This window comes from Chelonus insularis, unplaced genomic scaffold (assembly GCF_013357705.1).
Source record: "Chelonus insularis isolate UGA/USDA-ARS -01 unplaced genomic scaffold, ASM1335770v1 contig_145_pilon, whole genome shotgun sequence".
Classification (NCBI taxonomy): domain Eukaryota; kingdom Metazoa; phylum Arthropoda; class Insecta; order Hymenoptera; family Braconidae; genus Chelonus; species Chelonus insularis.
The window spans coordinates 72,522-84,199 of NW_023276386.1; the positions used below are offsets into that span (position 1 = coordinate 72,522).

General features: G+C 26.9%; 4 protein-coding genes across 5 annotated transcripts; 1 reads left to right on the forward strand and 3 right to left on the reverse strand.

Moving 5' to 3' along the window:
• Positions 1-18: 18 nt before the first annotated feature.
• On the reverse strand, positions 19-784 carry LOC118075077 (lisH domain-containing protein FOPNL). Its single transcript, XM_035096709.1, has 3 exons — positions 651-784; positions 347-553; positions 19-191 (listed from the first exon to the last, which is right to left on the reverse strand). The coding sequence occupies exons 1-3, from the start codon at positions 676-678 to the stop codon at positions 19-21; spliced, it is 408 nt and encodes a 135-aa protein (XP_034952600.1). The 5' UTR covers positions 679-784.
• A 120-nt stretch (positions 785-904) lies between these two features.
• On the reverse strand, positions 905-3,427 carry LOC118075115 (TBC1 domain family member 19). Its single transcript, XM_035096768.1, has 8 exons — positions 3,297-3,427; positions 3,106-3,228; positions 2,832-3,039; positions 2,617-2,765; positions 2,301-2,531; positions 1,732-2,243; positions 1,476-1,662; positions 905-1,114 (listed from the first exon to the last, which is right to left on the reverse strand). Exons 1-8 carry the CDS (start codon positions 3,399-3,401, stop codon positions 1,046-1,048), a joined length of 1,584 nt encoding a protein of 527 aa, XP_034952659.1. The 5' UTR covers positions 3,402-3,427; the 3' UTR covers positions 905-1,045.
• Positions 3,428-4,285: 858 nt separating this feature from the next.
• Positions 4,286-7,489, reverse strand: SCCRO3 (defective in cullin neddylation 1 domain containing SCCRO3). 2 transcript variants are annotated; one of them, XM_035096771.1, is made up of 5 exons: positions 7,347-7,489; positions 6,972-7,278; positions 6,616-6,779; positions 6,193-6,494; positions 4,286-5,805 (listed from the first exon to the last, which is right to left on the reverse strand). In XM_035096771.1, the coding sequence occupies exons 3-5, from the start codon at positions 6,695-6,697 to the stop codon at positions 5,206-5,208; spliced, it is 984 nt and encodes a 327-aa protein (XP_034952662.1). In that variant the 5' UTR covers positions 6,698-6,779; positions 6,972-7,278; positions 7,347-7,489; the 3' UTR covers positions 4,286-5,205. The 2 variants fall into 2 exon arrangements, with proteins under 2 accessions (XP_034952662.1, XP_034952663.1); XM_035096772.1 differs by having other exon boundaries at positions 6,193-6,290; positions 6,360-6,494; positions 6,972-7,489.
• Positions 7,490-7,866: 377 nt separating this feature from the next.
• Gcna (Germ cell nuclear acidic peptidase) lies at positions 7,867-11,061 on the forward strand. Its single transcript, XM_035096767.1, has 3 exons — positions 7,867-8,025; positions 8,104-10,634; positions 10,727-11,061. Exons 2-3 carry the CDS (start codon positions 8,143-8,145, stop codon positions 11,001-11,003), a joined length of 2,769 nt encoding a protein of 922 aa, XP_034952658.1. The 5' UTR covers positions 7,867-8,025; positions 8,104-8,142; the 3' UTR covers positions 11,004-11,061.
• The last annotated feature ends 617 nt before the right edge of the window (positions 11,062-11,678 follow it).

Below are 11,678 nucleotides of genomic sequence, written 5' to 3' on the forward strand. Positions count from 1 at the left end.
TATTATAATTAAAATTTTTTAAATTATATAATTATTACTATTAGTAGTAGTTTTCGAAGTAGTTTTTAAATTTTTTAATGTTTGAATAACGCAAAACAATAGTGGTAGTTGTTTCGTCTTTTCACCATCATCAATTCCTAGAGCTTCTGATAGAGTTGTACGATCTAATGGATGATTTTTTAAATCACTTTCTGAAAAAATATAAAAATTTAATAATATAGATAACTTAATTAATTAATAGAGATTTCAATAAAAGAAATAATTAATACTTGGAATAAATATTAGGTATAAAGGAATGATTTAAAAAAAAATATATTTTTTGTAATTTTTAATGCTCATAATTTACCTGATGTTAAGACACTCAATGTATATTTATATCCTATCCAGTCCAAATATTCTCGAATTAGTTCATTAACAAGTAGAACATTATGTGATAAATTGGAATGTTTGATTCTGTTAGATGGTGAAGAATCTAATAAGTTCATTATTTTTTTACGTACTTCTGCTTTAATTCGTCTTAATTCACCATCAGTCTCTAAAGAGTCACGAACAGCTATAAAAATATGAATAATATTAAGATATTATTTAAAAAAAAAACGAAATTAAATGAATAAGTTTAAATATGCAACAATTTTTATAATAACAATTACCATTTATTAAATCACTTTCAGTACTCATATTTAAAAAACTTTATTATTCGAGCACTAAATCATAACATAAAAAAATGACGTTTGACAACAGCATTACAGTTGGTTGCCAATGACAACCATTGTTATACACACAAACGTGTATGAATGTATTTGAGAATTTTTGTGTTAGAAATTTTCAAATTGAGCGGTGGAATATAACATTACTATCATCTCAATTAAATCTTCTTAGTTACATAAATAATTAATACTATTGATATATTATTTTTATTTATTTAAAATAAAAGATCAAAAATTTTCACCGTTCTTGTGCTTCATACATGATTTATCAACATGTGTTTAGTCTATATTGCACTACAATTCATTCACATAATACTTTAAATTTATTTATTTTTATTTCAATCCTTTATCAGTGCAAGTTGTAGCAGTATCATTACTTTCAGAGATGATAAATCTGCTAGGATAGCCTAAAAAATGACATAATAATTAAATAATTATAAGAATTGTAGATCTAGAATAGGGTTTTTTACTTTCAATATTTTTAATGAAGTTTATGTATTTTCAACTCTATGTATTTTTAACCGATCAAGTTTAAAAATATAAAATTTATTATTATTATTACTATTTAATAAGAAATTTTAATAAATCTTCAATATAAAATGGGAATTACATTACTACTTTTCTGTTTGCTCCAATAAAAATCATTTCTCATAAAATCATATTACAGAAACGTGTAATAATATTTTTATAATTAATAAATTTTAATTAAAATTTCTTCAGGCTTTTTTTTTTATAAGAGCAATTATTGTAGTATTTTCAAATGCTCACCTCAACATTTTGTAAATTATTCACTTGTAGAAGATTCTCTTTACGAAAACTCAAAATACATACAGCTAAAAGTGAAATTATTTCTAATGAGTCATATCCCAATATAAGATCCCATAGATATAATAATTGTTCTGGTGGTAGATGTCCGCTAAAACCTCTCATTATCCATTTAAAGACAATTTTTATTCTGCAAGTTGATAATTGATAACATTAGAGAAGCCATAAATGAATAAATGTAGTAAAATACACGACTTACGGTTGAATTTGTATATTTCTCAAATGGGCCCACAACTGTGGTTCATGACATTGGAGCAATCGTTCAAATAATAAACATAAAGCGACGATTCCTTGCTCATGACAAGATACCGTATGAAGTCGAAACCAGTATCGTAAATAAAATGCACGAAATGTATAATACATAGCACAAGGATCATCATATAAATAACAAAATGGAGCTGCATACATCGTAAAACCATGGAATGGAATAACGCCACTTGGTGGAAAAATTAAAGTATTCTCAATAGTTGCTGGTTTTCCTTGGATAATAGCATGAATTACTTGATCACCTGAACTTCTGTCAGTTGTTACCGATGTTAAAACCTCCGAATCCCGTGAAAAACACAACATTGTCTTGTAAAGAACATCTTCAAAGACAAAGTATTGATCATCATTACTAGCTGTTAATTGCACATCTTTTATTATTAATTTATCCACCATTATGTCATACTGTAGAACTAATTCTTTTAATTCTTCATAATATCTTTTATCCTGTAAAGTAAAATCATTTAATTTCATAAATATGTTATTACTTTAATGTAATCTTACTGAATCTTTGACAACTGATCCAAGAACTAAAGACCAAATACGACCTCTCAAGGCTCGTGGAGCACCACGTTTTAGAAATTCTTGAGCCACTGGAGCTTGATTCGAATTTAAAATTTTCTCACCGAACTTTGTTCTTTCTAATTCTAAATTCAAATAATTCCCCATTGCTGGTACATCATTATTTACACCTAATAGAGGAACACCTTGGGCTAATTCTGTATATATTCCTCGCTAAAAGAAGAAATTAAAATTTCTCCATTCATTTTCTATTGAGCATTTTTTTAGTTATGAACAAGTATCAAATATCAATAATTACTAATTGTTCTAGAGTTTTAACACGAATTTGAATATGACTAAATTCCCAGTTAGGTTCATTGATTCGTTTCTTAAACGCCGGATCACGAACAGAAAATAAAACATCCAAAAAGTCTTTTGGTGCGTAAAGTGGACGATATAAAGATAAATCTGAAATAGTAGGCGATGTTATTATTACTGAATTTTATTATAATATTTTTTTTATACATGATTTACCAATATCATAAGTGCTTAATTCACTCCATTTATTAATAAGCTCTTCTTTGTCAGCATTAGTCCGAATTTTTGCAAGTGGCACATTTAATTCATTACATATTGAATTCAAGGATTTATGAATTCGTCTTTCCCATTGAATTTGTGCTTTTTTTAAATAATTTAAATTAGGATTAAGCAATGTTTGCTCTGATGTACTTTGAATTGATCTCTAAAAAAGATAATTAATTAGATACATGTTGGTTTAATGTAGATTAATGGTTAATTTTCTATTTACTTGTGACCGAACCCAATGAAATACAGTATTTCTTATTTCAGTTTCAACACCATTGTTTCTTAAAGCTTCGATTAATGTTTCTTTGAAGTTATCTTTTTTAACTGCTGATGAAGCAACAACACGCTAAAATATCAATAAGTTCATATTACATACAAAATCGCTAAATAAAAAAATTTATGTAAAGATGTTACCTGAATTTCATTGTATAAGATTTTATAATCGTTCATACATCGAATTTCTTCAGTTAATCTTTTTGCAGTTTTATCATGATTATTTTCATCTTCATGATTTATCATTATTATGATAATTAAAAATTATCTATGTGTTCATTCAATATTGAAGGAAATATCTTGAAAAGACGCCATTTGTAAATAAACAGTCTTCCCGGGAATATCCCAAATAAAAACTATTGATGAATGAAAAAAAAGAAGCTTTTATTTAGGAATATCTAAAATAAAACCTTTTGATAAATGAAAAAAAAACGAAAGTAAACTTTACAAATCCATTTTAATGAATCTCACTTTTTTGCCACACATATAGAATTTTATGATATTTTTATTTGCACCAAAAAGGTAGTAATTTATTATATACCTTTTTTAATGATTTAATTGATAAAATTGTTGTAATAAAAGATTATATGTTTTAAACTGCTATAAAATTATTTAAATTCTTTATAGACCAATTAAGTTATTACAAATTACCGAAAAATTTTCTTTTTTAACCTTAATTTTTTTGTTATTTTTGAAAAATGTAATCGATAAACAAATTTTTTCTAATTATTTTTAGAATGCTAATTTATTTTAGCGTTATTTTTGAATCATAAAAATTAAAATAAAAAAATGTGGGATCATTGAATCCAAAAAAAAGCAAAGTATAATAAACCTATATAATTTTATATTTTCATAAAATGTTTATTATAAGTTGCATGTTTGATATTATATACTCTTACACGTATGAAAATACAATTATTATATCTATAGATAAATTCACAGCTATTTATTGATTTAATTACAATAAATTACGGCAAATTAATTGTAAATTTGTTGAAATTTAAAATAAATAATAAATAATTTCGAGAAATATTTTATTACTTTCACAATCGTATATTTCGAAATGGAAACAATGGAAAACATTTAAAATTATCAATATTTATTCAAAAAACTTTTCTAGAGGTAGACCATCCAAAATATTTCCTTATTATCTATAATTTGAATTAATTAAAATTCCCAAATATATCATTTCAAAACGAACATATACAATTCAATCAATATTCAATTTAAATAGGATGTTTTTGGAAATTTATTCATATTTCTTTTCAAATTTCATGCAAAACTACAATATATATATATTATTATCATTGTACTGATTACACTCAATTTAATTATTTAAGAAAATTTTGCTATTTATTGCTAATAAATAATCTTTAATATTATGTGTAATCACATGTGTAAGACATTTTTCTTTAATAATATAAACAATTCTTCAAGATTATTCATTAATAATAGATTTAAAAAATCTACGCTATGAATATTTTTCTTGTGTAAGATAGATTGTTACTATATACACTCTCATCGCAAATATTTTTCATGTGTTGAACAGGCGTATTATACCCTATAGACATTATTGATAAAGTTAATTACTATCTTATGTGGTAGAATATAAAGTTTAAAGCAATAAATGTTCCCAAATTGGTCAAAACTAAGTATAAAAAATTTTAAAAACGAATGTAACAGCTTATTAATAATATTCTTATGTAAGAATATTGGTCACATTGTTCGTTATATGATACAAACATAAAATAAAGGATAGTTTTTCCATCATACCTTCACCGAAAGTTTACTTTACCATCCAAATGATGTGAAGCTTTCGTCACAGGTATAGTAAAAAATAATATTCAACCCTAGGTATGACAGTTAGATCATCTCAAATCACGTGTTTACTTGCCACTTTCCACCCAAGTGGCAATTTTACTTGTGGTTTGAATTAGTCTACTTTTCCTCCCTAGGCATGAAATGTACTATATTGGAAGCTCACACAGAAAGGAAACAACATTGATTTATGCTAAAATACATGTGGCAACCTTTAATTGTGACATTATTTTTAATAATTATTTTTTATAGAATTTTTTATTATATCATCCTTAGTTATGTTTTGATTCATTTGATCGTTTTCATATTCCACAAAATCATCAAATAAACTTGGCCATGCTTCAGCATCGTCGTAAGATCCAAGATCATTACCAATAACTTCAGCAAAGTTTAAAAACATATTCCATGTATCTCTGGGAATTCCACGTACATGATGGCTATCTAAAAAGGATAACCACTTGAAAAGTAAAGGCGGTTCTCGTATCGTAAATACAAGCTTCCAAAGAACTATAGCCATATCAATAGGTAAAATTCTTTGCCCAGACGCAACATCGAGCCCAAATCTAAACGTGAATCTATATAAATCTTTAAATAGATCTCCATTCACACTTAATTCTTGAACAATCTCACATAGTCGTTTTTGTATGCTACTTATACTGTCTACATGCATTGTTTTTAATCCGTTGACAAACTCTTTCCGAGTGAACTGACACATTTGTTCGGCATCAAGTTTCCATGCTAATACAAGAACTTTAAAATCATCAGGTGAAAGTTGAAGATCGTCACATAGTCTTTCTATTCCATCAGCTAGTATAATATCTTCATTTGGTTCCTTAAAGTATAAATTAATGATAATTATTATTAATATGTATTAGAGAATATTAAAAAAAACGAATGAATGATTGAATATGATTCCACTTGATGCATCTGATATACAATTTTTTTTTCCTAAGAATTCTTCTTTTAATAGAAATAAAAAAAGTATAAAAACAAATGGTTCTCATAAATATTACTAATAATGTGAAAATAAATAAATAATGAATTCTCTCTTGAATCGTATGCAAGTATTGTTAATAAGGTTTTTTAAAATGAAATTATCGTTTAATTGATAATATTCACTCTGAGCTCGGGCTCTCTGAATATTAAGCTCCAAAGTCAAATAGTGATTTTTAATATCAGATTTACCAAGAGCAATGTTATTATATTAATATATACATACCTTATATTGATTAAATAATGCATTTATTTTATCATCATCTGATTCTTTATTTTGTTTATTATCACTTGAAGCATTCACATTGCTTGTAGTCAATCGGCCTAAAGGTGGTAACCTTGTGTAAAATGGACATAATCGCGAATTGTTATTAACTAAGGATATTGACTCACAATTCTCAGAACCAATAGTATTGAGAGAATTTATATTCAAACTCGGTGATTTTTTATTCGCTTGAGCTCGAACAGATGTCAAAGATCCTTTAGTGCATGGGTATGAAGAAAATAGTCTCCTAAGCTCCATTGTATCTATAAATTGTTCATAATATTACTCATAATTTTACTCTCAATATTCTAAACTTTTGAATAGTTTTATTTTTGTTTGTATTTTCAACAGATGTTATGAGCTTGACAAAAAAAAACAACTAACCTTCTTTAATTTCTGATGTGCTCGATTGATCAACGGGAATTGGTTGCGGTGGCACTTTAAAACAAGACCAGCAATTTCCCATTGGTTATATCTTTTATTTATAGATAAGTTGAGTGACCCTTGCATCTGTATAACAGTCTTTGTTTGGCAGTTTTGATAAAAAGCTGTAATAGTTACACTATGAATCAACTTACTTCAATACATGTCTATGTATTGTTTTCATTTTGGAATAACAAACATTTCCTACATGTCATATAGTAACTATTACTGAATAATAGTTTTAAATCTTTATTAATAACACAATAATGAGATAATAATTGTTAAAAATAATCTATTAAAACAGTAAAATAAATTACCTTAATTTTTATTCAAATCTAAAGAAACGTAGAAAGTTTGTTAAAGCTGTGATTAAAATTTTTTTTGCAAAATTTTCTGCATAAAAAAGCTATATTTATATAATATAAATTTTTGTATGTATTTGCCATATTTTTATCTTTATTTTTATTAATAAATAAAGGTTACGACTTTATTATTGACGCACATTTTTACACAACTATTCTTATTTTCGAAAGTCGCCTTTATGATCACTCAGAAGCAAGATTCCGTAAATGGACAAACGGAATGACACCGGAATTGATGTATCAGGGTACAGACACATAACCACTACCAGAGAAGAGAGATAACATATAGAAGAACCATCCAAATGAGAGCTGTTGGACGGTAGTTTTTACCTGCTGATGTATGGCTCGGATATAAAAACTAATGCTAAAATGCCATACATATGTATGCCTAAGAATTCGTCCAACGGATCCCCACGCGATGGTTCTTCTATATTATTTCTCTTCTCTGCCACTGCGTGAAAGAAAACGGAACGTCGAAATGGAACGTAAAGCTAGTATAGAGAATAGAGATACAAATTTATAACGATGTTTGATGCAAGATCGATTTTTGGAGTATCGATATTTTATATCGATTGTATACACTTAATTGGTATTTAATATCGATACACACTATTGTTTTTGTATATTTATCTATATAAATAATTCTTATATAATAAAAATGGATAAATAATTCAAAATTTGTCAAGAAAAATTTAAGGTAACAAAGTCCCTATGACCTAGCTCTAATTATTTACTTTGCGTTAGAAGCCATGATTCAGCATAAATTCAAATTTCAATGTCAATTTAATGTAATCATCCATGTTTCAGCATTGATTGTAACATTGAAACACCATATTCTGGATGAAGAGACTTGGCGTCTGTGTAGTGAAGAAGAACATGGTAGTAACGTGAAATTTGTGTAGCGAAAGACAACATCAAATGTTTTGAGTCTTCCAATCATATTTAGTTTAATTATATAAGAAAATTATTATAAACAAAACAATTATCAATGTTCAATCATTTATACTTTGTGAGTATATTTCGATTAAAATACTTTTGTTAAGCATTTTTTGACATAAGAAAACTAGTACAGATTATTTGTTTACAGAATCTCTTTCCTACTAATTGACGTTGGTTAATGTGAAAAATGACTGATATAGTTTATAATATATCTTCGTCAGACGAGGATTCTCAAAATTTTCGCCTGCAAGTAACCAATAGCATTGTAGTTGATGAAACATTAGATGAAGATCATCTGAATAAGAAAAACAATCAAAATGACATAATCATTATAAATGATTCTAGTGATGACAATGATGATCGTCTAGAAAATCTAAATACAGTGTCCAAGCCATCTATCCCTCACAATAGAAATTGTACAGCATCTATCAGTAGTTTTGATGCATCTGAAATATTTACAGAGGATGAAACCAGAAATTCATGGAACTCTAACAGAATTTCTGAATTGGATCTAATAAAAAATAAAAATCAGAAAAAATTAGTCATCCCTTCAACTAAAAAACCTACAAAAAAAATTACCACATCAAAAGAAAAGACAATTTCTAATAAAGAGAATATTAATACATGCAATATTTTTGAAAAAAAGTGTACCATCAATGAAGTGATTAAACAGCCAAAACAAATATCGAAGATTAATGGTGATAATAAATGTGAAAATGAAAATAAGTTACATCTTACACCAAACTCAGCAAAATTTGATGTAAGAACTACACCTTTGACGAAAAAAGACACACGAAATATTTTAAAAACAGTCAAATCACTTCGTACAATAAATAATTCTCCTGGTTTATGGTCACGTAATCATCAACGAATTAATAAAAATAGCAGTAGTAATAACAGTGAATCAGATAATTCATTAGTTGATAATAGTGATGATGATAGTCAATACAATAAGACTCCTTCAGGTAAAAAAATTATACATCCAGCATGGATTGATGAAACTGATTCAGAAGTTGAATATACTGAAAATCAACACCACACAGAACCATTAATTCAAAAACAAGTTCCTGATGCTAGAATTGAATTAAATAATATTCCAACAGACAGTTTTGAGTTAAAAAAAAAAGAAATTTCACGATGGCTTATATCAAATAATTTTGATGCCAGACGCAGTGATTCTTCTGTAAGTCAAGTACCACCGAGTGAAAGAAGCAGTATTAATTCGGGAAATAGTAGTCTTGAGAGACTTGAAGAGAATTATGAAACTCCCAATAATCGAGATAAATTTCATAGTAAAATTATATTTCATGACAGTCGATCTAATAAAACTACTCCTGGAATTGAATCTTTAAGAATTCAAACGATTAAGGATGATTGTGATTCTACTTCTCCAAAAATAAAATCTAGTGACAGTAAAAAAAAATTACTTTTATTAAAAAAATCTACAAGCAATAGCAGTAATTCATCATCGTCATTATCAAAGCATAGAACTTATGACTCTTCATCTTTAAGAACTCCGGAACAAAATATTGACAATTGTGTTGACATATTAAACAAAATTTATGGTAATACTTGGAAAGATCATGCTGATGTCATACTTCCTAAAACTTCTACTGCAACTACTATTAAAAAGGATATTAAAAACAAACATTTATTGATAAAGAATAATAGAGCAATACAATCTGATCGAAAGATCAATTATATTAGTAAAAAAAATTCAAAAACTGGTTCTGTTAATAGCTCAACTGACAAAAAATTGAATACTCCTACAGAAAATTCTAAAATCAAGACAAAATCAACGAAAGTGATTTCTTCAACAAAGAAAATAACTAAAACTAATCAGTATGATAGTAGTTTTATTAATGATTCAAATTCTGATAGTTCTGATGGGAATACGACCTATCTGACAGCTTTAACGAATCCCGTGCTCCCACGATATCGTATTATGACTAAGAAAAAAGTTGAAACAGACCCAAAGAAAAAAGTTTTTGATATTTGCGATTCAGATACTGAGAGTAGTGATTATGATAATGAAAGAAATAATGAAAACTACCAACGTCGATTAGATTTTAGTGACAATGAACATAATTCTAGCAATTGTACTAGTGAATATGATCCAGGTGATTTTGTTCCGCCGAAAACTCTATCTGTAATTAAATCTCGTGTTCAAAACAGTAGAGCAAGTTTTCTCAAATCATTATCTGCATCAATTCCACTGAATAATGTTCATCCTGATGCAATAAAATATCGTAAAAATTTTAAACAAACGAAAGATGAACTTTGTAAATATTTATTTAAATATTATAATGAAAAGGTGTTTGACAATAAGTTACCTAGTGATATGTTAATTGAATGGAGTTCTAGAATGCGTGGAACTGCTGGATTTTGTTTTAATAAAACTAGAAGAAAAGCTAATGGAGAAATTGAACGATCATCTAGAATACAATTAGCAACTAAAGTTTTAGATTCTCCTGAAAGATTACGAGATACTTTAATACATGAAATGTGTCATGCAGCTACTTGGATTATTAATCATATTTCTAATGGTCATGGTGTTTTTTGGCGTACTTGGGCTTCTAAAGCTATGAAAACTTTCCCGGAATTACCACCAATCAAACGCTGTCATGATTACAAAATAGCTACTAAATATACATATCGTTGTACAACTTGTGGCTATTGGTAAGTTTTTAATTACTACTATTTATTTTCAAATGATATCCCTTAGATCGTTAAAATGAATTTTCATTTTTGAATTTTTTGATATATTTCAGTATTGGAAGACACTCTAAATCGCTTGATACAGTACGAAAACGCTGTGGTCATTGTTATGGAAAATTTGAGCTTCTAATTAATAGAACAACTAGATCAGGTCGAATAGAACATGAAACACCGAAAGTTAAAGCACCTTCAAAATTCGCGTTATATGTAAAAGAAAATTACCACGAAGTAAAAACGAAACATCTAGTAAATGATCATAGAGAAATTATGAAAATTCTTGGACAACAATTTTCGGCAATGAAAATTGCTCAGCAAATTACATTAGAATAAATTATGACAAAATATCACTTAAAAAATAATTGTACAATTAACTATATATTCGCAACAGTTGATCTATTACCTATTAATTAATTATAATAACTTTATATATTTTTATTATAATTTTTTATAAGATTCAATAAATAACTAAAATTTTAATGAATATTTCTTTTTTCTTATTTGAATGATAATAATTGAATAATAAATATGAACAATTCAAAAATTGCTTTATTTGTCTATTGTATCGTGAATGGCATTAATTATTCAATTATTTCATGTGGAAAAAACAAAAAGAATAAGGTCGAGTCTCTATTATAGATAATTACTACAGTTTTTCAGTTCATTAATCAACTAAGTAACTGACTTTTTTACCCCACCAATAAACATAATAATTTAATTGGCTGCTACATTAAAGTGAAAATCATTATTACTATTTTTACAAATAATTTTTCTCCGTTTCTATGGGAAGAAACTAATTCAAGTGAACAATGGAAAATGAAAATCGTTGACAAAATTGTCTTGAAAACCTGGGTAATAAATAAAAACTCATAATATACAAGGTTTGAATTTATAAATAAAAATGGCAAATTTTATTGCACTAAAAACAGAAAGAAAATTGTTTTACCATCATAATTACCGAAATTTCAATCGATTCTGACGACAAATTATGAATTTTAAAAATCATTT